The sequence below is a fragment of the Fimicolochytrium jonesii genome (genome assembly GCF_025526975.1).
Source record: "Fimicolochytrium jonesii strain JEL569 chromosome Unknown EV422scaffold_8, whole genome shotgun sequence".
NCBI classification, from domain to species: domain Eukaryota; kingdom Fungi; phylum Chytridiomycota; class Chytridiomycetes; order Spizellomycetales; family Powellomycetaceae; genus Fimicolochytrium; species Fimicolochytrium jonesii.
The window spans coordinates 452712-475681 of NW_026515675.1; the positions used below are offsets into that span (position 1 = coordinate 452712).

Sequence of the window (22970 nt, forward strand, 5' to 3'; positions counted from 1 at the left end):
ATATCCATGTCAGCCGCAATCACTAGCGGCTAAGTGTGATTGGTTTATCTGGTGTATGTATTCCGTATGAAAACCCCCGTGCCGAAATCTTCGTCGAGAAATGTTCGGTCGGTTGTATGCGCGCTTTGGGTCCATTCGGAGATTTGTGGAAGTGCGTGGAGGATCGTGGAAGTCGTGGATCGCCGACAGCAATGGCCATACATCATTTTCTGCGGGGCAGACAATGCGTCGACACCTTCATGTTCACCCCACATTCAAGAAACTTCAGCCCAAGCGAGTGATACGGCACAGAACTCTAAAGGTATCATTCTCTCATGTTACAAAATCTCTACTGTCCCTCGCTTCCCGCCCCTTCCCCACTATACTCCCCCGGAGCTCCTCTGGTAAAATGCCTATCAGCCGCTCCATTTGCTTCTTGAGATTCGTGTACTGTGCTGGGGTGGGGACTACTCCGCCCATCACGTCGACGGGGCCGGGTGATTGTGGGGAGGGCGCCGCGGCGCATATGCTGGATGCCCAGCCGTCTGATCGTGCGGAGAGGTCGATGTGGGCTGGACCACGGCGCTTGGTGGAGACTGACGGGATGGAGTTGGATGCGGGAAGCGACGTGGTCGATGTTGTTGCTGGCATTGATGCTTCAGGACTCAATCTCTTCGTCCTCCTTGCGCCGGTCCCCTCACTACCACCAAATTCGAGATCTTGCTCCGGAAAGTAAGGCGCGTACTTCACCACCTCATCTCGTATCCGAAGCAGCAGATCCACACATTCAACATCCCCGCCGCTCCCTCTTCGGCCACTCAGTCCACCCCTCGTTGCAGCTTTCTGCAGCTTTGACCGTGCCCACGTCTCCACGTCCTCGTTGCAAAGAACTTCCAGGTAGCGCCGCCTCCAGTCTCTAAACACATCGGAGGTGCGGTGTTGAAGCCAGGCGGCAAAGTTCGGGGAAAGGAGGAAGCTCCGGTAGAGGTCGGCGATGGGTCGCTTTGGCGTGACGGGGAGATTCGGCGCACATTGCTCGATTGCCCGCAGGAAACTCTCCTGCTTAAAAGGTCTGATTTCGGGCCGGCTGCGGATATTCGTCAAATTCATTTGCAGTGGGTTGCCCACGATCAGCGATTCAAAGTGCCGGTTGAGCGGTTGGATAAACCGCTCGGTAAGCTCGATGAAATGCCGTCGTAGCATGTTGTTCAACAGGTGGACGGGCTTGCCCCGGATGGCAGCCTCCACCACCTCTTTCAGCAGCTTGCGGTCCTTACTCAGAAACGGTTTGTGTTTGCATGTGATGCTCTCGACGGTGGCCCCGGCACCTGCCCCCATTTGTTGTCCGCCATCACATGCGGCTGATATCGTTCGTTCTCGGCGTTTCTGGGAACTGTCGGCTTCCAGGTGGGTGGGACTTGGGGATCCTGTATTCCCGAACGGAAAGATGCTGGGTTTTTGCATCGGTGAGAAGAATGTGGGTGGTGGATGTCTTTGCATAGAACTTGATAGCGTGCCCCGCGGTGCCCTATTGTATGGAAATGGCAAAGCCATATCCGAATTGAGATCGACGCCCCACAATGAGACAAGAACGATTATGATGCAGGTACGTACGGACTCCCAGCGCTCGTCCCCGCTTTTCGGATATGATACGGCTTTGATGCATGAGGTGCATCTCCTTGTGGCGGATGAGAATGAGCAGCTGCTCTGACCACGTTTGGCCAGTGTTCCAACACCTTCGTAAACACTGGATTCGTAACGCCTATGACGGTTGCTATCGTAGGTAGCTGGGAATGATGGTTGAGTACACTGGACATACCTTAGCTTTTGACGGACGAAAAACAACATGACACCTACCCGTTGCCGATTCACGATGCTCCTGAAATCAGAATCTTGGATTGTGAAATATGGACGGAAGTCCCCGCCGAAAGGTATCTGCAGCGAGTACAATCAACACGCAAGCGGTGTGGCAGATCGGGCTTTCCATAACTTACTGGTTTGATAAGTTCCACCAAAGCCCATGCGATGCTACTGCAAGCCCCCGGGCTCTCGGCAATGACGAGTAACGACTGCCCAATCACCATGAGCTCCCAGCTGATCCACAGCAGCTCCAAAGACCCAGAAAAGAGCTCGTAGAAGCGGCCAGGTGTGCATACAATCGGGACGTCCGAGTTTGGTGGGCTCAATGATTGATCCTGCGGCTTCAGGGAAGTTCGCTGCGTTTCAAATAACTGAGCGAAGCAGGGATTGGGTGGGAATGAGAATTGTAAGGCTTGTCCCAGGAAGGGAAGGGTGAGGTTGATGGGGATGTATGAAGTCTCCGAGTCCAAGGACGAAGGTGGAGCTGGCCTGCGGATGCATCGGATTAGCCACTGGGTGTCTTCGAACACGGTCTCCGCCAATCCTTACCATGATGCCACGTTATAACAGGCCGTTTCCAGGATAGCCCTCGAAGCGGTGTACTTCGCAGACAGGTCCGAAGACGCGCCTGCAGTTCTATCTTCTATAAGAGCATCCATGTACACTGGTCCTAGCCGCGCAACAAGGTTCAAGAAGAGACCTGGCCACGGATGAGGCGACAGCACGACTAAGGATTTCTTGCAAGACATTGTATTGTGAATAAGATTAAAGACAACGTTGCTCACTATATCCCGGCTTCCTTCACCAACCTGGAAGTAGCCTCGCCGTATCTGGGCATCACGTTGTTGCCGGAAAAAGACATATCCATAGGTGAATCCGTCGGTATCTACAGGTAGGTTGGGGCCTACCGCCAGAGTGGAGGTGGTCGCCACCTTGTGTTGTACATATCCGCCGCTGGTCGGAGTCACCGGGTTCAAGGCCGAGGTGGCTGAAAGCGACTGCCTTCGATACAAATTGGTGGTGAAACTCTCACTTCGCATCCGAAATGAAAAGGTGTTGTCGCCCAGATGCGCCGATGAGTTTGAGTCCGGGAACGCGGAGAATGATATATTCTTCTTCTCCGCTTCTGAAAAGCCAACATGTGGGTATACGCATTCCAATGCCTGGCCCAACTCGAGGTCGAAATTGACCAAAGCGAAGCACAGAATCCACTGCAGATATCGGCGGATGTCCAATCTCGATAATTCCTGTTCCATTGTAGACGCAATGCCGGGCGACAGCATGGATTGCTGCAGTAACAGCGGATGTGGCTTTTGTGAGGCCAACGGTGCACTATCCGTCGACGGCAGCAGGGAAACACCTTGGTTCGACCACGATGCATCCGGCTGCACTCTCCCCACGCCCGGCAGACCACTCTCACCCTGCAGAGTAGCGGGAGGCACCCCTTGTTGCTCTACAGCATCTTGCCTCGCGCCTTCGAGGTCCTCCGATGCTGTACTATAGGATGACGCATCATCCCGCCCACTGCCCTCATCATCATCGTTCGCCGCCTCCGCTACCTCCGTCAAACTTCTGCGCGTTCCCTCCAGCAACGCGTCGACGGGCGACTGCACCTCCTTGCCCTCCTCAACTGTCGCCGCAGTACCAAAGAAAAGTATCCGATTCTCCGCAGTGGCTATAAGTGAAGGACGATGCGACGGCATGTGCGGCGGTGTTTTTGACCGTTTCACCTGATCGGCTGCAGGAGGAGCGGCCAGCCTCGTGAGGAGGGAAGCATTGTCGTCGGTGATGTCGCATGGTGCCGAGTCCGTGCGAACCATCGTACGGCGTCTTCCAAGGGTGGGTCGCACTGGTTCACCAACCAACCTGACGCTTTCCATTCCGTCGGCGTCGGGGAACCCCATTGGTCCTCAGCTCCACGGTTGAACTGTTGATATTCGTTTTCCCACTATAGTCCAGTGGACTTCCGATATAAGGCGGAGTTGACAGGTGCGGAAACCTGTCCCTACAGAACCGTCCTGGTAGTGAGAAAGTTCTCCAAAGGTTCAGAAATGTTGGTCCTGCGTTTGCTTTTGTAGAAGCGCTATTGAAGCCGAGCTGGTGTATGGTCGCGGTGGCGGTGATGGTGGTGATGGCTGGGATGGAGCACCAAACTGGCACAAAGGTCAAACGACAGCTGAGTCCTGACAGCTGGAGCAGTTGACGCTTTTGACCTTCAGTCTTTTCACTTTTGTGATGTGCGCAAGTGAACAGCAAAAAGTCACCAAGGATCTATTCCTCCCCCTCAGCACGGCTCCCGTCGGGCATCCGCCATCGCCATCGTCTTCGGCATCGTCGGCATCGCCGGCATCGCCATCGCCATCGCCATCGCCATCGTCTTAAGAGTGTCAATCCTGCGTTTTTGACGTCCACTTTTTCCCTCAAGGATACCGCATGACACACGGGCAGTTGAGAGAAGGTTTTCCGATGCTCGCCGACTCACGACAACCAACCGACCTCCGTTCCGAAGTATCCGCAACCCAAACAGAGCTATCACGATGTCTCACCCAGGTAAACCTCAAACTCCTCACACCCATGCACAAAAACGCACCTAACAACAACCCACCGTCCACGCAGATAACATCCCTAAACCCGCCAACCCGTCTCGCTGGCTTCGCTGCCCTGCGCCAGATCCTAGAAAGCGAGGAGGATGAGGAGGCGTTCAGGGAGACGCAGCGGGTTTCGGAGTGTGAAGGTATGTATGTTTCGTGAAGTGACAGGCAACCACCCAAAACTAACAGGTCTTTCTTGTTGTCGGTTTTAAGTGATGCAAACCCTTCTGACCCTTCTGCAAAAGCATCTGCCAAAGCATAGCCGTAGGTAGAACACTCTTTGTCCTGCCTCGCTTTGCACACACACTGATATCATTGACCACCCCAGACCCACCCCACCGCAACCACACGCCACAGAACCCCTCGCTCTCCCTGCTCGCCCTCGACATCCTCCAAGGCGTCGCCCTCCGAGACGCTGCGTCGAAGAGTGTGGTTGGGCGGGGCGGGATGGAGGTTCGTTGTCCGTCACATGCGTCCCATGTATGCGGTGTCGCCAATGCAAACTGGGTCTTTTTTCCCGATAGACGCTCGCGACCTATGCACTGAGCCACACCGACGCACTGACGGCAGCTGCGGCACTCGAGGCGATACAGTGTATCTTGGTCGACTCGTGCGTGAATCTGGAGGTACGTACCCCACGCCCCTTTCTCACCCGCCAGTTCGGCTTGGCTGACTGGAATGCCCTCTCTGTGGGGTTTTCCATCGCACATGAAAAAGATATTCGATACATCCCCGCACCTCCTCGCCATCTGCGCCCTGCTCAAACAAGCCGAGGTGCCTTTCCTCGTCAAGTAACGTCCATCCTTTCCCGTCCCTCTTTCCCAAAACACTTCCCCCTAACAAACCCATCTCATAATGCATCTAGACGTAAATGCATCGAACTCCTCACCATCTATCTGTCCGCACCCCCGACAACAGAAGACACGCGCAACGACTCAGACCGACAGGAACGATGGGTGGGGAAGCAGGGGGAGAGACAGGCGAGGGTGGCACGGGTGTTGGGGCAGGGGTTTGTGAGGCGGTTGGGGGGCGGGGTGGGCTGAGTTCGGTGCGACAAGTCGGGACATTGGGGAAAGTGGAGCGGGATGAATTTTTGGGATGACTCTTTTTTTACATTTGGTAAGAAAGGCAGCAGAAAAAAGTATGATGTTGGCGACGGGGGGAAACAAATAACCCGTCAGGTTATGCAGGGTATCTGCGATTGCATGATAGCTTGAGGGATCACGGACGCAAAGAGTGGGGGAGGATCAATGTATATTCCTATGCGCTGTTGGGTCGAATAGCTATGAACTAGATTTCCAATGCTTCGGGGATCGACCTAATCAGAATCCAGAGGAGGAGGACATGTCGACCAGTTGACGGGCATCGATCCCGAGTCCGAGCGCGTTGAGGAACAAGTTGACATTCGCAAGGGATTTAGGGTCATCGGTGCGGCGAGCTGTTTCCAGAACCTTGTCCCTGAATTATGGCGAATGTAAGGCTCCTGCACGGAGATGCATTTTCCAACGACGGGAAACCCACCTGACTTCCGTCAAAAGAACTCTCTGGTGATCAACGGTAGTTGCGCCTACCGCGAGTGCAGCGAGGAACTGCCACACATACACATCTCCAGCATAGATGTTGCTGCTGTTATTACCGTTGCTGAATGAGTTCGATGCGTTGCTGACGGAGGACGGGAAGAGGTTCGCAAAGCTGTTGTGCAGGGACGCGAAGAGGAAGTTGTATATTTCCGTCCTGTGATGGGAAGGGAGCGGGGTTAGAAATGATATTATCAACAACGATTGCTTTGTGGGCAACGTACCACATGCTCAACTCCTGCTCAGCGACTTGGAATCCTTGCGGTCCGCCCGCGCCTTGCTTGACCATCTCGGCACGACTCAAAAACATCGTCAAGAATGCCAGTCCAGGCTTCGTCTTTGCAACCCACACCATGTTGTGACGCTCCAGTATGATCCGCATGCAAGCGTTAACGACAAAGAGCGGGAGGTCCATGACGATCGTAACAACGGTGGGAACGACATTGCCCATGAAGAGCTCGAGATCGTCCGGGGTGTAATTTGGCTTACAGACGTCGAGCGATTCGAGACGGGCCAAGATGGTCGTGATCACTGCAAGAGCATGTTCGCGAGGAAGGAAACGGAACACTCGTGGAAACACTTTTTTGCCCTTGGCGTACGACAAGAAGGCCGCTAACGGGTGTGGATAGTTGAGTGGAACGGGCTCCGCGACTCCAAGAATTCGCCATAGCCCATTGGTCAGGTTGCTGATTTTGGCGTGGTATGCCTCAGTCTCTTCCTCAACATTTTCGCCATCGGTTGGCGGTCCTTGGCGCTTGAGGACTTCAAGCTCCAACACGTCAGAATATGCCTTCTCAATTTGCTTGAGAACTTGTTTGGGCGTGTGGTGCGCAGATTTTGGCGCAGGGTTGGCGTCCTATGTGTCAACAGTGTGAGGACCAGGCTTATAATCTTTCAATGCGGAGCCACATACCTTGTTCTCCTTTCCTGCACTATCAACTTGCAAAATCTGACGCGGATTCCGCACGGAACTCAGTGCGATTTTGCCAAGCGCGCCCTCAAGCGACACTGAAGAAGTTGTGTTGCCATTCGTGAGTTTGAGCTTCCTCAATGTAAAAAAGCTTGGAGCACAGCTTACATGAATTGCCCTTGGCCTTTTGCTTCCTTCCCTCGATGAGACGCTGCATCTGCTGCTGCATCTTGTTGGTAGCATTGGATCCCGGCGCACGAGTTTGGTCCATCAACAGCGACTGCTGCCAGTTCAAGCCCCCTTTCGCTGATTTGCCAGCATTGGCAGATGTAGCGTCGGCATCCTCTTGATTCTGGTTAGCGGAGGTCAAAGACTTGTACACGATGTAGTAGAAATCATCTCGGTATGGGTTGTCGGTGACCAGTTGCGAGATTTGAATCTTGGCGATCAACTCTTTCTCACGCTGGGTCATTGTGCCACGGTACTTCTCCTGATGTTCCGAGCGAATACAGTACATTACGTGAGAAAAGGTATCTCTATCGCACCAGGAAAGGAGGCTTCGTTACACGCACCTCACGAGTACGGATGTCAGGTCTTCGGTCAACGAACTGTCCTCGCTGCTGCTGCTGATCATATCTTCCATACCCCTGCTGATTGAACTGCTGCTGCTGTTGATGTTGATGCTGGTGCTGTGGACTGCCCATCGGTCCTCGTTGCTGAGGAGGCAGGAAATGACCAAGCTGCATAGGGGATCGCTGTTGTTGTTGTCCACGATTCTCATTGTCGACATATTGAAACTGTCGCTCACGCTGCTGCTGTTGAAGCTGTTGCTGCTGTTGTTGGATTTGCTGAGGACTGTTGTTGCGATTTGGGGGTTGTTGTTGATAAACATTACTCATTGGCAACCTGCCATCAGGGTGTGCCTGCCGTTCGGCCAACGGTTGACCATATTGCTGCTGCTGACGATACTGCGGCCCCTGTTGGGGGATCGGATACGCCGGCCCTTGTTGAGGGCGAGCACCACCTTCTCGCTGGGCACGCATGAGAGCTTCAATCTCCTCTACGCTTCTCAGGCGGGGATCCATTTGAGGTTGAGCGTATCCCTGAAGCCTTGCGTTATCCAATGCTCCACCACCCATTTGAGGCCCCGGACCACCCTGCATGTGTGGTGGAACGTCTGGCCTTGCGCTGAGACGCTGCCTTCGCATCTGTGCCTCCAACTCCTCCAACGTTACCGGTCGAGCCACTGTCCCATAATGCGATGAGGGATGGGGCTGCGTCTGGACGTGATGCTGCTGTTGGTCTTTCGGGGCAAATAACACGGAGGTGTCAGTGACGACGCTGATATTGTAAAGCAGTATTGTATCGGTTCGCCATACCGCGACTCGGGCCAGCATTGTTCTCTTTTCCCCAAATCTCCGCTAGGCTTTCCCTGTTCTGGAAGGTACCTCAGTTAGCATTTCCTTCAACAGCACATTCAGAGAACCAAACCTACCAGCTCAGACGGTCTTCGCGGGACTTCATCGGGCATATCGTTCGAATACAGCTGATGACTTGAATCATGATATGCGCCATGCACAGGTTGTTGTCTCTCAGACGGCCGTCCTGCAGTTAAGAACGGATTGAGTCGTTATCGCGCTATATCTCTTCAGAAGGACTAGGATCACACACGTTGCTCCATCGGGAATGCGCCCTCGCTGCGCAAAGCGCCTCCTGCCGCGAAATCGAAGTCTTGGCCTGCAAGGGTGTCAAAGACGCCTCGTTAGTAGGAGCGGACACGGGAAAGCCAGTACGGTCAGGGGAGGATGCAATGCAACAACTCACCAACGTTCTCCACCGCGGCACTACCACCGAACGTCTCATCGTTCAAAGACTCGTTGTCGTCTTCTAGGCCTTGCAAGGCCGTATCCCCTTCTAACCCTACATCGGCTGGATCTCCGTAGGCATACTTCTGTTCCATCAGCTCGTCCACTCGCGATGCATTCCCATCCGTCAGGGGGTTGCCGCTGACATCATCTTCTAAGCTCCCACCGAGCTCGTCCCCAAAAGTATCGTCATTCGTATATGCTGATGGCTGCTGCTGCTGGCGTCGTCCAGTGTCCCGGCCGGGAAGAGCCGTATTGAAGCCAAAGAAGGAGGCCATGTTTGAGCACGGTGGCAGTCTCGTCTCAAAGCGAATCTGCTTCGGGTTTCACACCGTTTGGAAGCGGTGGGCACGAACAAGTGAGGCCAGTCGCAGAAAGTAAATTGATACTACTAACTTTCACTGCGGTTTGTTAGAAGCGGAGCGGAAGATGTCGAAGCATTTGGGGGCGGGGAAACAGTGCAACAGTCTTCTCGCTCCACATCCTCAGATCCGTTCGTTACATGTTATGAAACGTTTTTTTGCTCAGGACGTTTTGTTACAAACAGCTCGGCGTCTCATGCGGGTCAGATGTGGGTCAGATGTCGGTTGGGCAATGTGGACCAGCACAGCGCAGAGTATCGCAGCGAGATAGGCCTCTGTGCATGTATACAGTACTGTACAGTAGAAGCACAGACTAGTCATAGTAGTACCGCCCGGCAAAGCAAGCCTCAAGGACAACCATCATGAAGCTGTACTATTCGCCCACGTCCCCTTATGTCAGGAAGGTGGTCATCCTCATCCACGAGCTGGGCCTGCAAGATCAAGTAGCCATCCAGCGAGTGTCCATCATAGGACCGGTTCCAGGCGGAGGCCCCGATACACCGCTAGTTCGGTCTTCAAATCCGTTGTCGAAGGTCCCCGTCTTGCTCCTTCCCGATTCCACCGCGCTGTTCGATAGTCGGGTGAGTGGTGTAGCACATGCTCTGCAACCGTTGCGCCCGCCCTGCTGCTTGACTTGTTTCCGGAAATAGGTCATCTGCGAATACTTGAACTCCGTTGCCAACGGTGGATTCTTTCCTCCTAATGGCCCCAAGCGTTGGTCCGCTCTGACGCTGCAGGCCCTTGCCGATGGGATTATGGACGCATCAGTTCTGGTCGCTATCGAAAACAGGACGACTATCCGGCCGGCTGAAAAGTAGGGAGAACGTGGTATCTCTCTCGTCGCTCGAGTGTTTATACTCAGCATAGCGCACTCAATGAATCTTTCCATGATGGTGTTTTCGCAGGTTTCATCAGCCCTGGGTGGACACGCAGAAAGGCAAGATCATAGTAGCGTTGGACTCACTCGAATCATCCGTCGCAAAGCTTGGATCAGCCGATGGGGAGCTCACCATCGGGGAGGTAGCGGTCCTGTGCGCGTTGGAGTATTTGGACTTGCGGGTTCCTGACGTCGAGTGGCGAAAAGGGAGGGAAGGTTTGGCGGCATGGGCGGAGGCCGTTGGTAAGCGTCCCGCGATGGTCCTCTCTAGGCCACCTTCAGAGTGAGATGTCACGTTTGGGATGACGAGGTAGATATCTGTAGGTGCCTTCAGAGTTGAGCGCTGGCGTTTTCTTTTTGCCAGTCGGAGAGCATCCAAGAGTTCCCGCGTCTTCCTGCGTCAACAAGGGTGCCGAGGCACTGCATACAAACGTCAGATAGCACCATAGATACGCTCAAAACCGTCCTGTTCATCATCTAGTCAAAATTGATACAAGCACAAAAAGATACAAAATAAATAAAGTAGGTATCGCTGGAAGCAATAACCGGGCGAGGCCTAGGTGGTCTCTGCCTCTAGATATGTAACAGCGTGAAGACCACTGGCGCGACCTCCACGGCGATCCATCCGATTCCGCAGTATACAATCAGCTTGGATGCAATGTCGACGTCGTAGCGCGGAAGCCTGAATCGCATGGCTTCGGTTTGTGAAAGGTGTAATAGGGAAGGTGCAAAGCTGACGTGCTCCGACGGGATGGAGTTGTAGTCCCTGGAAAGTCAAAGACAGGAGATGTCAGGTTCAGTGTGTGATGAAGTGTGGATGCCATTGCTCCATCCGTATCGTACTTGTCTGCAAGAGAAAAGAACTTTCTTCCAAAAGGAAGGGCTAGGAGTCGATATAGGGGCGGTAAGATCTTGTAGCATATCCGCTTTGTGACGACTCGCCATACAACGATCAGCCCTATGCCTGTCGAAACGAGTCCAGACATCAGTACAAGGATCCGATGTGCGAGGACCAACACAACGCACAAGGGAGCTTACCGCAAGTCAGGCGTTCCAGAACGAGCAGGACCACATGTGAGTTTGGCGTTGGAGGGGGAACGGGGTTGTACATCGACCAGTGCCAGTTTCCGATCAAGAGGCCTCCGAGGGTGCCGACAAAGGCAACAGAGTCGTCGAAACAGGGACATGGGCCCTCAGGATCCGGGTGAATGCTTATCAGGATGACACAGAGTGGAACTACCGCCAGAGGAACTACGATGAACGGAACGTTAGTTCTTCATGGCGAAAGATATACCTGGACAGCAAGTGCCTACCCGTCCAGCTTGTCATCAGCCATTCCTCCATAGGCTCCACAATCCACCACCAATGCACCAACACAAGTCCCACGCCAATGATCGCCCCACCCACGATATCCACCACCGTGTGCATGCCAGTCAGCAATCTCGAAAGTGCGATCAGCGCTGCGTAGGTTGCCAATGCGTAATATACAAATGTCTGTCCAGATTCGGACCAGCCGTCGGCGATATATCTATGGAAGTGAAGCGCTGTATAAAGCGATAACGAGACTGCGTTGGCGGTGTGCGTGGATGGGAAACCGTATTCCACATCGATCGAGGCTGATGTGGATAACCGGATCACCGGAGGAGCCAAAGGGCGAGGGAGACCCAGCCAGTCCTATTGGGAAGTTATTGTGTCTAAGTCAAGATGTGTTGTCCCAGCGACGCAATTGCCTGTGTACGCACCTTCATCGCTCCAGATACGTAAACCCCTGCAGCCAGGAGGACAACCAGAGACCGTCCATAGACCCTGTTCACGTCCACACTTTGTCCATGTATCTCCAGAGTGTTCCCGCTTTCGAACCAAAACAAGCAAGGCAGACCGAGCAAGAAGGCGGTGTGGGTGCCCAGAGCTCCCAAGTACTTGAAAAAGGCATCGACGGGACGGCAGCGGATTTTCGCTTGCAACGCTGCAATAACGTGTGTTTCCCACAGAATGCACGGCAAGAGGACATTCCGTATGGCCGTTTTGAGCTTGCCATGAGAGACACCTCCCGATACCGAGTTCAAGGGGTCCGTCGCATGAGCAGCCGGACTGGTGTTGTACGGAGGCTTTGGCTCTTCCAGACGTTGGCTTGACCTATCTGTCACCCCTGATCTCTGGGACGGCGGAGAGCTTTTATTGGCTTTGTGTCGCTGTTTGAGGTCCATGACTGCAGACTTCTAAGCTGGAGGCGGGGGGCGCCAACCACGGAGGAACCGAGCAAGCGTCCACCGTAGTTCTCAGGAGGGAGCTTGCCGACAGGCCGTGGCCGAAGCATGCAATGCAAATTCAAATACTCCTCTCAGTCTCCACCGACGCACTGGCGGAAAGAGGGCTTGAGGGCTTGGAGGCATAAGCCCACATAAGGGACTTACTGCGCCGCTATTAATTAATCGTGGACACCGTCTCGTCTCTCCCCTCACTGACCAGACTGACGCAGAGACGCCCAGAGCTTCATCCAACCACTCAACAGCAGCTTTGCCCATATTGGGTTCAATCTTCTTCCAAGAACTTGCGGGTAGAAAGCTCGAACAAGGGTGTGCTCTGATTGTCTCGCGTCTTGGGTTCCCGTTCTCGTTCCAGAGCCTCCTCGTAGTTGTTTGACTAGAGCAGCGGCGGACGGGCCATCCTAGACATCAACTTCACCTATCCGACCCCTAACCAAGCGCCCGCGGGCTGGTGCGCAAACCGCTAGCAAATTGGAAAGATGTATCACGGGAAACGCAGGCGGCGATGCAGGAGCATGAAGCCATCGTGTTATCACCACCACACCTGAGCAGCGGAGTCCCCAGCACCTGGGCCCGTATTTCGGGAAGCCGGGTTAGGAGTAGATGCGCTTAATGATCAAGTTCGTCATTCAGTGCAATGTCTGTTGTATAATACCAAATACAAAAGGAGATGAATGATAAACCAGCTATACTTTTAGTATCTCCAACTTTCAAATGCTTATAAGGAAACTACAGCTCAAGCCGACGCCGACATCTGCTGGGAGCTCTGCGCCTTCTTCCAGTCCATTTCCGCTACGTCCTGGGCCACATATTGTGTTTTCAGTTCCTCTACCTCTCGTGCCAAGATGCGGCTCTGCGTCGCTGCCCTGTCCGCCAACTGTGACAGATGATGAAAAAGAAAAAGATTTGAATTTAGTGCTTTGCACGCGCAACCGCGTAACTAGGAGACGCATACCTCGTCCGCCAACTCTCGGTTCCTTGGTGTCAATTGATCCTTAAGCATGTTGACCCGGCTGCTGGCCTCGGTCATGGCGCGGAGAACGACGCCGAGCTGGTTGGGAAGCCATGTGACGATGGGCGAGCCCCCGGTTGCGATGGGGTGCTTGGTGTTCTTGAGGATGTACGTTTTGGTGAAGCTGGGGGTGAGAGGCGGGGAGACAATCAGTTCCACGGCTCATCAGATTGGGGAAAAGCAAAAGGTATGCAACTCACTTCCAATGACGGGCACGGAAATCACGAAGTTGGTCCAGGAGACTTAAGTAGAGAACTATACGGAGGCAAAAGGGTTCGGACCTATTCGCTTCACTCCGAAAGGGATGACTGTTCACATACCGGCCGAGTTGGCATCCTCCAGTGCGTATCCCTTGACGTTTACCTCTTTCGCCTTTGATTCAAGCCAACTGAGCCACATGGTGTGGTTCTCAGGCCTGTAGCTCCTGAAATCCCGCAGGATGTCCGTCAGGGCGTTCTGGGGCATGTTTTCGGTGACCATGAGGAAGTTGTCCAACGAAGGAACAATACTATCATTTGCGCCGCTCTCCCCTCGGTAGAAGGTAGGGGTCTCTGATACGCCCTCGTAGACCACGCCCTCGGGGAACATCGGCTATTTCAGTAGAAATTGAACGTAAATAACGGAATCTCTGTTATGTGGACCGGTCTGACGACTCTGCTAACGTACCTGGTTCTTCGTACCCATGATGAAGGTTCTGAACTTTGTATAGTCAGCGGGTGAGCTCCGGAGCCACATCGTTTCCATCTCTCCATTGATCTTGGACATAGTCATGTTGAGTTTATGGAGATGCTCGTTGAAACTCGTGCGGTCGTTGCTGGGGATTGCATTCAGCGCTCCAAGAGTGTGTCGGACCTGCGAGCCACTATGCGCAACCATTGCAACGTGGACCAAAATGAAACCGTGCTCGGAAGGCATACCCGAGAAGCCCCGAATCAGCGCAAGGTTGTCGTACTCGAGGCTCTTCGATGGGTCCACCCGCTTGTAGTTGTAGAGGGAATACGAGGTGGCATATTCCATGAATGGCTTCATGTGCAGCTTTGCCGCAACCTGCGTCATCGGAACCGCGATCGACTTTGGCAGGCGCGACCGGCCCAAGCCGTAATCTTGCTTCTTCCGGTAGAAGATGTCGCAGGGCTCCAAAAGATAGGCGCTGGCGAGGAATGTGTAATCGCGGAAAAGAGCATGAAGTAAGCGTGGGTCCTGAATGTTGCTCACATCGTATAACGGGAGTTCATTTTCTACTGCGGCGCCAAGCTGTCCTGTGGCGAGGAGGCCAGGCTGTTTGGTATCGGTTCGAGTCAAGGGCATGCGGTTTAGAAGATCTTCCAGCTTTTCGAATTCCGCAGGAAGCTTCTTGATGGGGTCGTTAATGGGCAGGAATCCATTTTCAGCTGTGATAATGAACTCCGATGGCGCGGAAGACGTTGGAAAGCCGCCGATGGGTGCTGCTCGGCCGGTGGCACTCTGGACCGTGGCGAGGCAACGGATGAGGTTCGGCCGCCTCAATGGCTGGGCCATAGAGCACAGAGCCGAACAGCGGCGAGCGAGAAGCATGCTGAATAGAGTGAGTGGGAGTGCAAATAAGCGATGATGTGTTGGACAAGCGCTGGACAAAATATGAGGAGCGGCGAATGTCTAAGTTGGGAGAAAGGGCATGCGGGTCCAGTCCGTCCTCATATATTTACGATCCCCAAGTCTGTTTTTTTCGAACTGGGATCCGTTACTGATGCGTTTATGCCCTTTGGGCCGCCTACAAGCGAGGTCACTTGGTCAACAATGATCACGACTGTTTGGTTATTTTCGGACTTGTTCCATGTCCACAGCACATATCAGATGGCCACATGAAAAAAAAAGGAGGGCTGGCGTTCGGCGATAGTAGCCCCTAGATCTCGCCACTGAGCAGATTCCAGAACTGTGATATTACTGTATTACTGTTCCCCACTCCACTTACCCCACAGCATGTCACGCTCTTGTGGCATCGGACGCGTCGACGCGTGACCGGCCAAACAAAGCCCAAGTCCGAACTTCCAAAGCCGCTCACACAGAAAAAAAAGATGCCTCCGTCATTTGATGATCGGCGGTGTTGGAGGCCCAATAAATCAAGCTGAAAGTCACCCGAGACTCCGAGACAACCTGAAGGGCAGCTGACGATCTGCACACTATTGCGGCCAGCCATGGCATTCAGTCTCAGCCATGGCATTTCTTTTGTGTTTGGCTGGATTGGTGCTACTCCAAAAGTGCTGCTCCGACAGCCATGGCATCTGCTTATAGATATTAGGCTGGCAGCCATGGCGTTGGCCCTGATTGCGTGCTCCTGAGAATTCGTCAATTCTGATATCAATTGCAGTTGCGTTGGGCAATTGTGAGAAGTACCCTGTACCCTGTGCGATCTGGAACAAGCAGAAGTCCATCTTTGACGGCGATCGGCCGGATGCTATGAACATTTCAGGAGGAAGAAGGCGGCGCAACTCCGTACTGCTTACCACGTTTCAGTGTCCAGACTACCTGCCGGGTGCTCTGGCAGACCAACTCCATAAACACCAACCAGCACCATACCACCCGCAGCCATCATTGACTCGACAGCCATCATTGGAGGAAATGTATTGCCCCGCAGCAGAGGATGAAAGCGGTAGCAATAGAGGTGATTAGCCTATTAGATCTAGAGTAATTCATTCGCAGGTGCAATAGTGATCCATTGGAATATTGCTCGTGTGTGTATCATAGAGTGTGCGTATTGAGTCAGCCAATACAACGGCAGTCCCATAGTCAAGGGAGTCAAGGGTGCGTCTCTGTTTGCCTGTCGGCGGTGGCTGTGCAGGCTGATGTGACGAGCGCGTGTCGGCCCTTCGCTCTACGTGGCATCTTCCTTGGCATTTGCCCCCAGGCTGAACAGAACAAAACCCAAGTGGTGTCGCATTCAACAGCGGTCGGGCGAATAGTAACCTGTCCTCCCGGCCCTCTATCAAATGATACGCCATCTGTGGGGCTCGCTCTGGCGGCCTGGCAGGGCCTCGCTGCAGGCCCAGGCTCAGGCCGTCCTGCAGACGGCCCCAGGCCAGGCTGCTGCTACTCGCTTCTTGTCGCTTTTACCTGCCCGCAACATTCAGGTGGGTCAACGAAATATCGTGGTGTCGAAGGCTCCCATACGAGTAGTGTTATTGCTCAACCCTCTCCAACGCCTGGCAGACTATTGCTCGCACTATACTCGAAGCTCCTGTCACCTCGCAGAGCGCTTTACGAAAGTTCTTCCCAGGTCTTGCCGGGAAATTCGCTTCACCTATAGTGACCCCACTCGGTACCAGCAACGTGGTCGTCAAATATGCCCCGCAAAGCAGGATGTACTCTGGCTGGGCTCGCCCATCCACATTCAACGCACCGCCTTTCAGCCGCATATTCTCGAATTCCGCGAGAATGCCGGGCCGTTTCGCTGGTTTTAACCGGGGCCAGCGCTTTGGCGGAGGAGGTCGTAGGAACTTTACCTCCGGTTTCGCTCAACAAGCGTACACCGCCGGCACGCAGAGCGCGCCCGGAAACGCTTTCAACCTCCTTGCGGGGTTAAAAGTCCTGCCTGGTGCCATCGCAGATGATGTGCAGCAGAAGAAATCGCGGGACGATCTTACGCAGCGGATTAGGGCTAGGGCTAGCGCCCGGAAGCAGAGGTGCCAGCGTGTCCAGCGCCCTGCTGGAGTCTCTGCTCGCGTGAACGCCGTGAAGGAGGCTGCCGTCACTGTTGTCGACGTCGAGGAAGTTGATGTCATCTTCAAAAAGGTCGCCCAGATCACCTCCACCAAGTTGGCCCTTCCCTCCCTCTCCACTGTCCGCCGCGACGGCAAACCCGGCCAGCTCATCTCCCTCTCCTTCTTTCTCTACGGGCCGCCAGCCTGGGAGATGGACACGGTCCACCCTGGCCTCAACCAAACCGTCTCACCCACCCTCATCTCCGAACTCCGCACCCTCGCCAAATTGCACCACGACCATCTCCAGGCCGTCGCAGCCACCCTTGAGAAACTGAAATCCTATGGAATCGACGGTATGAATGTCGTCGAGGAAGATGCCGGGATGTATGAGCTGAAAGTGCGGTTTCCGGATGGGTTCTCGAAGATCAACGTGATCGATTTCTTGCTGGTCTTGGGGATTGATCCTTGCAGCCCGCATTTCCGGTTGGAGACGATCACCTCCGTCGGGGAGAAGGATGATGACGTGGGAGCCGTGAACGCTTCCGCGGCCTCACCGTCGTCGTTGGGATCCGACTACGATGATCTCGCAATGTCTACCTATTCCTCATCTTTCCCGTGGCCGAAAGCCCATAGTCCCTCCTCTTCGTATCACGCCGCTGTGAACACCCTTCCGGCATCGGTACCGCAGTCGCCCACGGAGTTCCTGCATTTCGTCGATGACTTGATGGGGAGTCGAGGCCGATTGTTCCAAATGGATGATTAGCGTGTTTTTTCCACAAAGTTTTTGGCAGTGCGTTACACTGCGTGGCCCATTGCCGATAACCTCCTCTCTTTTTGTGCGTAGTAATTTCTCTTCCTCTTTTGGTGTGTATAAGCTCATCGGATCCAATATAAGTTACATGGAAATAAAGATATATGGCAGTTGATGGAAAGAAAATGTGGGATGAAAGGGGCTCTATACAAGTACACTAGAAACTATCCCAACTACCCGAACGCCGCGTATGTGCTCGTGCTCTACTCGCAGAATCTATCTACGCCCAACTAGCAACCGAAGCAATTGCTGATCGTCCCTGATCAAACCCTGTAAACCTCAACATCATAAACCTCCCCTTGCGCATCCTCCACCATCCTCTTCCACCTCCGTCCCTTCTGCGGATCATCCATCGGATCCGCCGCGGCACGACGTGCTCGTGCGCGCTGCTCTTCTTCGGCGTTCTGCACCGCGGTGAGGAGCGGGGCGCGCAGGCGGGTGTTGAAGGTGGTCAGGAGGGAGGTTTGGGCGGTGATGTGGGCGTGGAGGGTCGTGAGGGAGGCGACAAGGCTCGGGGTGTGGAGGAGGGTAGGCAGGTGAGCGGTCAGGAGGATGGGCAGGAGGTCGAGGGCCTGTGATTGTGGACGGAGGAAAAGAGAACGTTACACTTAGTATTCCTTCCAGTCACGTGCGGAGTGCTGGATCTGAAATAACACATGGACATACCATCTGCCACTCCTCATATGACCCTTCAGCGATAGGCTCGCTCTGAGCATACCTCTTCTCAGGAGCCCATAGCCACCACAACGGGATCCTTGGTCCCTTGTCAGCCTCCCGATGGACGAACGGGTTGGAAGGTCCCTCAATAACCATAGAATGCTCATCAGCTTCCTCATCATCCTCTGGCAGCTGCTCCGTCATCAACACCGATGTCAGCCACTCCAGCAACCCAGCCAGTTCGACGTCATCGAGGCGCTTGAGGGCGTACACGAGGAAGTTGTCGGTGCGAGGACGGGCAAAGATGGCGCGCAGGAACCGGGCTTGAGCTTGTGTGATTACTGGCGAGAACTCCACTTCACTGCGGTCAGGAACAACGGCCGGCTCAACTTTGACACTATTCTCAACATCCTCAGCCACCTCCGCCAAATCTTCCTCAACCTCCCCCTCGTCCTTCTCAAAGTTGCCTGCACGTTCGGGGTTGACGTTGCCCGCAGCTCGTTTCTTCTCTTTAGCCCATTTGCGTCCGTTCTTGAGTTTGACCCACGTTTCCAGGTACTTCCTCCTCGCAGCGTCCCGGGGTACGGAAAGGACCCATTTGATGGCGTCGACGATCTCGCCCTCGTTCAGGTCGGCGACGTGGCGAATGGCGAGTTCCATAATGGACAGATCGCCGCGTTCGAGGGCGCAGGCGATGATGCTGGTTTTGGTGTTGGGGTTGGTTGCTGGCTTGTTTGCGGATGGCACGACCAGGGTGTCGCAGCATCGCGTGGAGGCGCACCCCGTGCGAAGCAGGAATTGGATGGAATGTCTGGGCCAGAACGTCTTAGGTGTCCGGAGACACCGAGCAAGAAGAGTATTCACGACCGTTGGTGAGAGCTCAATCTTGGGGAAGAGGTTCAGAAGAGCGCGAGACGGTGGAACTGTCAGGTACGCAGGAACAGGTTGCTTCTCTGCAGGGGCCGCAGGCTCTTCCAAAGCAGCCTCTGAAACGGACTTCCCTTCCTTTTTCATGGCATTCGCAAGCGCGTGTGCCCTTTCTTCACGGGCTCTGGCACCCCTCTTGTGCTTCGCAGGCACGACAACCTCCGGCACAGGCTCCGCTTCCTTCCGAGCCGCCTCAGCTTCCTCCTTCAGCCTGTTAAGTTCGGTGAGCTTCTTCTGCATCCACGCGCACAAAACGACGTTAAATTCGGGCTCGTTTTTGATTGGGCCTAGCAACTTCTGCAGGTAACCGCGGTCCAATTCGTCCAAGGCAAAAAGCTCCTTGCTCCAGGCGCTCACGTCTTCCTCCGCGACCGGGGGCGCGACGACCCCGGAGGCTGCCATTCCCAAGCCGAGCGGACGGATGACATTTGCCCCTTCCATAACGGAACCGACGGTCGATATGGTTGGCGTCGATTCGATAGGTTTCCGGAGTCGGCCGAGAACGGAAGCAAGTGTCAGAGGTGGGCAGTGGAAAGGAACGAGTTCAACGGTGGAGCTGAAAGTCAGTGGGCGGCGGGTCGTGACGGTTGACGCGGAAAGCGTGATGACACTGCCGGTCAAGGGTGAGATGCTTGAACCAATGTGGAAGGTGCGGATATTGTTGGAGTTGACATCGTGCTCCTTCTCTGGCATTGCGTTCAACTGCTTTTCAATGTGCAATGCACCATACTCCGTATCCCAGATGGACAGAACGTCCTGTGAGCCTGCTTTCCGTGTCCCCACAACCGCTAGATATTTCTCGTCCAGTGCCGTTATGGAAATCCGCGCAGGGCCAGCAGCGGCTTCGAGTAATGCTGGGGCGCCCGTGTTGAGACCCAGCACGTTCAGAGTCAATGCAAGAGTCTCTGTGCATGTCCGCGCTCGCACATTGAGGGAGTACACCTTGCAAGTCAAGTCGGAATACGCGACAATCAGCTTCGTGCCCTGTTTCTGAGATGCAAACGCAGCGGGAGCCGGCTCTCCAGTGACAGGAGGGATCGGTGCGCTGTACACAAGCTGAATCTTTACTGTAGACTGGAGCGAAGAAATCTTGTGTATCCGAGCGACCAAGGCCCCGTTTTCTTCCACGACCGACAAAATCCTCTGAGTGGCGCCGTCCTCCTCAGGACCTTCCATCCACATATCATCTGACCAGATGACCCGCGTCCTTTCTTCCTTTGGTGAGAGGGATGCAAGGGCCTTCAAATCGCGATCTACAACGGTGATGCCTCCATTTTCGTGTATCAATGAAATATGTGCGCCAACCGAGCTTTTCAGGCAAGTAAAGGCGGATAGGCGAAAGATGGGGACATCGAACTGAATGCGGAAATTCAAGCACGTGTGATCAGTACTCATGTCATCCCTCTGCAATATCCTCGGAATCGTACCCACCTTCTTTGACGCGTCCGGCTTTCCAGCAACCAGCACTCGATTCTGCTTGTCCGTCTTGACCAGACCACCCGCACCGCCTCCGACTTTCCACATCCACACTCGTCGCTTCTCTTCCTCCTCCTGTACGTCTGTTCCAGCTTCTATTACAGCATACACGTTCCCTTGAAGCTTTGATGCGTTCTCTACGTCAGCATCTTCCGTGTCTAGCTCCATCGAATCAGTCGCTTGTGATGAATGTGTCGGCGCAGCGGGAAGGAATCGAGCAGGACATGTGAAAAGATGCCCTGGCGGGACGGACCACGAGTGAAGACATTGCTGTTTTTGTAACTGCGATTTTACAAGGCTAGATGAGACAAAACGCTTCGAACAGAAAGGACGTTCAGCTGAAGTCACTTACGTCGTACAGATAGACGCCAGAGCCTTGAACGGTCAAAATCTCGGCGATATGGTCACTCGACTCGCCGTAGTCCCCAAACTCTCTCTCGGATACCCCAGCTGTTAGAAACCCCGGGGGTACCACAACCCTGGGGGGCCTTTTCGATCCACCTTTCCCTGTGCTGGTCTGTTCCTGCTTCTTCACTGCTGTCTCAGTCGGCTTTCCGGCTGACTCTAGAACCACCCTCTTTGGGAGTGCCACGGTAAAGGGGTGGGTCGTGAGCTGGTAAACCTCCTGCAAATGGACGGAGGTGGACATTTTCGCATAGGCCGAAAGGGGAGTGTGCTCTTCGGCTCAACAAGACGCAGGAGGCTACTCCGTCACAGGGCAAACGCTACAGACAGCCAATAAGACTCCGCTCTCCAATATCGGTCTCGTCGCCCTGCAATATCGCACCCAAAGAACCCAGCTCAAAATTCCTTGAATGAGCGGCTGCACACCAACAAGTATATGACTCTTTCTCCGCTCGTGCAGTTTGCTCGTGACGCACGTTTCCGTTGTGGGGTCCGGTGACTACTAGACGCCTCTTCTGCTTCCACCCAACGACGATAGGTAGGTTGAAAACATGAGACCCTTGCAGGTCTGCATTGCAGTCCGTGAGAGAGCAAGCCAGTCCAGAGACCGTGTTTGCAACGTGATCACGTGAGAGGATAATCTCCCGGTCGATGCACGTGTCGCAGTCTCGTTTTATTGTTTACCTTTTCCGGCATTCCCGACCGATTCCCGGCACCACCACATCAGACCACATCTGCTTATTTTCCTCGTAAACCAAACCCCAACTCATAAGTGCGGCCAGCGCAGCTCTCGCAGTCAATTCCACTCGTCTGTCTCGTCCCGCCTTGGCCACAGGAAGGTTGCACACCTCGCCTCACCGTGTACGTCAGTCAGGGCCGATAGACGCCATGAGCACGGTTGAAGAAATATATGAGCTGTTCGGGAGCGATGATAGTGACGATGAGATGGCACCTGCTGACTCCCGGGGGCGCCCTGCAAAGACGGCTGATCGTGGAAGTGCTTTTGGGGACCGGACGATCAATGGATGTCAGGCAGCCGGCCAGATAAAGGGACTCTATATCTACCGGGATCTCATACCAGAGGAGCTCCTGGACGCCCTGTTGCAACACATTCAGAAAGAGGGATGGTTCAACCCGCAAGCTGGACGAAACCAAGCGATGCGGTTTGGCCGCTTCCCGGTCTGGCTGGACCCACTCGTGCAGTTGGCGCACGCTTGTCTGCCCTGCGAATTTGGGTCTCGAAAACCGGTCTTTGACCAGATGATTGCGAACCACTACGTTCCGGGAGAAGGGCTAATATCGCACGTTGATCTTCTCGATCGATTCGACGACGGCATCATAGTCGCTTCCATCCAGGGCACGTGCGTGATGGAGTTCAGGCCCAGGAACGTTTTCCGGGAGAGAGGGGAGAACATACCGCAGAGCGAATCCTTCTTTCTGCGTGCCGGCGATGTCATATGCTTGTCGGGACCGGCCCGATGGGATTGGGAGCACGGCATCCCTGCACGCATGGAGGATTTAGACGGCTTTGGAGATATCGTGCGGCGTGTAGAACGAGTGTCTATTACATTGCGGAAGCTGCTACCCAACGCCTGCTTCGAATGATTTGAAGCACTACTTCGACTACGTGTGTATACGAGGGAGCCTATGTATATATTTACAGGGTCGGAATACACCGTAGCGAGGCACAACTGCCTCATGTCCATCCACAGCTCTT

At 54.3% G+C, this 22970-nt stretch overlaps 9 protein-coding genes across 9 annotated transcripts; 4 read left to right on the top strand and 5 right to left on the bottom strand.

Moving 5' to 3' along the window:
* Positions 1–218: 218 nt before the first annotated feature.
* EV422DRAFT_577802 (uncharacterized protein) lies at positions 219–4021 on the bottom strand. Its single transcript, XM_053073266.1, has 6 exons — positions 2625–4021; positions 2389–2576; positions 1974–2328; positions 1837–1914; positions 1594–1766; positions 219–1507 (listed from the first exon to the last, which is right to left on the bottom strand). The coding sequence occupies exons 1-6, from the start codon at positions 3741–3743 to the stop codon at positions 313–315; spliced, it is 3108 nt and encodes a 1035-aa protein (XP_052926490.1). The 5' UTR covers positions 3744–4021; the 3' UTR covers positions 219–312.
* Positions 4022–5529, top strand: EV422DRAFT_525604 (uncharacterized protein). The gene is made up of 7 exons (XM_053070063.1): positions 4022–4389; positions 4456–4573; positions 4644–4694; positions 4759–4883; positions 4955–5056; positions 5148–5221; positions 5296–5529. The coding sequence occupies exons 1-7, from the start codon at positions 4273–4275 to the stop codon at positions 5471–5473; spliced, it is 765 nt and encodes a 254-aa protein (XP_052926491.1). The 5' UTR covers positions 4022–4272; the 3' UTR covers positions 5474–5529.
* Positions 5344–9375, bottom strand: EV422DRAFT_525606 (topoisomerase II-associated protein PAT1). The gene is made up of 10 exons (XM_053070064.1): positions 8742–9375; positions 8589–8654; positions 8413–8522; positions 8297–8354; positions 7490–8220; positions 7086–7407; positions 6921–7015; positions 6232–6863; positions 5952–6164; positions 5344–5888 (listed from the first exon to the last, which is right to left on the bottom strand). Exons 1-10 carry the CDS (start codon positions 9058–9060, stop codon positions 5753–5755), a joined length of 2682 nt encoding a protein of 893 aa, XP_052926492.1. The 5' UTR covers positions 9061–9375; the 3' UTR covers positions 5344–5752.
* EV422DRAFT_525614 (glutathione S-transferase domain-containing protein) lies at positions 9376–10544 on the top strand. Its single transcript, XM_053070065.1, has 3 exons — positions 9376–9725; positions 9795–9958; positions 10050–10544. The coding sequence occupies exons 1-3, from the start codon at positions 9507–9509 to the stop codon at positions 10306–10308; spliced, it is 642 nt and encodes a 213-aa protein (XP_052926493.1). The 5' UTR covers positions 9376–9506; the 3' UTR covers positions 10309–10544.
* EV422DRAFT_525615 (phosphatidic acid phosphatase type 2/haloperoxidase) lies at positions 10545–12365 on the bottom strand. Its single transcript, XM_053070066.1, has 5 exons — positions 11764–12365; positions 11335–11695; positions 11060–11272; positions 10865–10985; positions 10545–10787 (listed from the first exon to the last, which is right to left on the bottom strand). The coding sequence occupies exons 1-5, from the start codon at positions 12226–12228 to the stop codon at positions 10595–10597; spliced, it is 1353 nt and encodes a 450-aa protein (XP_052926494.1). The 5' UTR covers positions 12229–12365; the 3' UTR covers positions 10545–10594.
* Positions 12366–12908: 543 nt separating this feature from the next.
* Positions 12909–15226, bottom strand: EV422DRAFT_525619 (putative surface protein with EGF domain). The gene is made up of 5 exons (XM_053070067.1): positions 13967–15226; positions 13621–13891; positions 13501–13555; positions 13244–13424; positions 12909–13165 (listed from the first exon to the last, which is right to left on the bottom strand). The coding sequence occupies exons 1-5, from the start codon at positions 14852–14854 to the stop codon at positions 13025–13027; spliced, it is 1536 nt and encodes a 511-aa protein (XP_052926495.1). The 5' UTR covers positions 14855–15226; the 3' UTR covers positions 12909–13024.
* A 623-nt stretch (positions 15227–15849) lies between these two features.
* EV422DRAFT_525624 (uncharacterized protein) lies at positions 15850–17892 on the top strand. The gene is made up of 2 exons (XM_053070068.1): positions 15850–16407; positions 16487–17892. The coding sequence occupies exons 1-2, from the start codon at positions 16267–16269 to the stop codon at positions 17738–17740; spliced, it is 1395 nt and encodes a 464-aa protein (XP_052926496.1). The 5' UTR covers positions 15850–16266; the 3' UTR covers positions 17741–17892.
* On the bottom strand, positions 17893–21811 carry EV422DRAFT_525627 (uncharacterized protein). The gene is made up of 4 exons (XM_053070069.1): positions 21201–21811; positions 20804–21130; positions 18455–20728; positions 17893–18360 (listed from the first exon to the last, which is right to left on the bottom strand). The coding sequence occupies exons 1-4, from the start codon at positions 21495–21497 to the stop codon at positions 18052–18054; spliced, it is 3207 nt and encodes a 1068-aa protein (XP_052926497.1). The 5' UTR covers positions 21498–21811; the 3' UTR covers positions 17893–18051.
* Positions 21812–22198: 387 nt separating this feature from the next.
* On the top strand, positions 22199–22858 carry EV422DRAFT_494933 (uncharacterized protein; the record flags this gene model as incomplete). The annotated part of the gene is made up of 1 exon (XM_053067782.1): positions 22199–22858. One exon carries the CDS (start codon positions 22199–22201, stop codon positions 22856–22858), a length of 660 nt encoding a protein of 219 aa, XP_052926498.1.
* Between the last annotated feature and the right edge of the window lie 112 nt (positions 22859–22970).

Bases quoted from the DNA above. Each gene is read 5' to 3' on its own strand.
- EV422DRAFT_577802 (XM_053073266.1), bottom strand. From the start codon at position 3,743: ATGGGGTTCCCCGACGCCGACGGAATGGAAAGCGTCAGGTTGGTTGGT. The intron at 2,329-2,388 runs GTAAGGATTGGC...ATGCATCCGCAG, and splicing joins TGTTATAACGTGGCATCATG to GCCAGCTCCACCTTCGTCCT. The intron at 1,508-1,593 runs GTACGTACCTGC...TCCATACAATAG, and splicing joins GGGACGAGCGCTGGGAGTCC to GGCACCGCGGGGCACGCTAT.
- EV422DRAFT_525604 (XM_053070063.1), top strand. From the start codon at position 4,273: ATGACACACGGGCAGTTGAGAGAAGGTTTTCCGATGCTCGCCGACTCA. The intron at 4,884-4,954 runs GTTCGTTGTCCG...TTTTCCCGATAG, and splicing joins TTGGGCGGGGCGGGATGGAG to ACGCTCGCGACCTATGCACT. The intron at 5,222-5,295 runs GTAACGTCCATC...TAATGCATCTAG, and splicing joins GAGGTGCCTTTCCTCGTCAA to ACGTAAATGCATCGAACTCC.
- EV422DRAFT_525606 (XM_053070064.1), bottom strand. From the start codon at position 9,060: ATGGCCTCCTTCTTTGGCTTCAATACGGCTCTTCCCGGCCGGGACACT. The intron at 7,016-7,085 runs GTAAGCTGTGCT...CAACTTCTTCAG, and splicing joins AAAGGCCAAGGGCAATTCAT to TGTCGCTTGAGGGCGCGCTT. The intron at 6,165-6,231 runs GTACGTTGCCCA...TTCCCATCACAG, and splicing joins GAGCAGGAGTTGAGCATGTG to GACGGAAATATACAACTTCC.
- EV422DRAFT_525614 (XM_053070065.1), top strand. From the start codon at position 9,507: ATGAAGCTGTACTATTCGCCCACGTCCCCTTATGTCAGGAAGGTGGTC. The intron at 9,726-9,794 runs GTGAGTGGTGTA...TTCCGGAAATAG, and splicing joins CCGCGCTGTTCGATAGTCGG to GTCATCTGCGAATACTTGAA. The intron at 9,959-10,049 runs GTAGGGAGAACG...GTGTTTTCGCAG, and splicing joins ACTATCCGGCCGGCTGAAAA to GTTTCATCAGCCCTGGGTGG.
- EV422DRAFT_525615 (XM_053070066.1), bottom strand. From the start codon at position 12,228: ATGGACCTCAAACAGCGACACAAAGCCAATAAAAGCTCTCCGCCGTCC. The intron at 10,986-11,059 runs GTAAGCTCCCTT...TCGTTTCGACAG, and splicing joins TCTGGAACGCCTGACTTGCG to GCATAGGGCTGATCGTTGTA. The intron at 10,788-10,864 runs GTACGATACGGA...TTGACTTTCCAG, and splicing joins TTCTTTTCTCTTGCAGACAA to GGACTACAACTCCATCCCGT.
- EV422DRAFT_525619 (XM_053070067.1), bottom strand. From the start codon at position 14,854: ATGCTTCTCGCTCGCCGCTGTTCGGCTCTGTGCTCTATGGCCCAGCCA. The intron at 13,892-13,966 runs GTACGTTAGCAG...CTACTGAAATAG, and splicing joins TCATGGGTACGAAGAACCAG to CCGATGTTCCCCGAGGGCGT. The intron at 13,166-13,243 runs GTATGCGTCTCC...CATCTGTCACAG, and splicing joins ACCGAGAGTTGGCGGACGAG to TTGGCGGACAGGGCAGCGAC.
- EV422DRAFT_525624 (XM_053070068.1), top strand. From the start codon at position 16,267: ATGATACGCCATCTGTGGGGCTCGCTCTGGCGGCCTGGCAGGGCCTCG. The intron at 16,408-16,486 runs GTGGGTCAACGA...AACGCCTGGCAG, and splicing joins TACCTGCCCGCAACATTCAG to ACTATTGCTCGCACTATACT.
- EV422DRAFT_525627 (XM_053070069.1), bottom strand. From the start codon at position 21,497: ATGTCCACCTCCGTCCATTTGCAGGAGGTTTACCAGCTCACGACCCAC. The intron at 21,131-21,200 runs GTAAGTGACTTC...GTAAAATCGCAG, and splicing joins CTGGCGTCTATCTGTACGAC to TTACAAAAACAGCAATGTCT. The intron at 18,361-18,454 runs GTATGTCCATGT...CCACAATCACAG, and splicing joins CATATGAGGAGTGGCAGATG to GCCCTCGACCTCCTGCCCAT.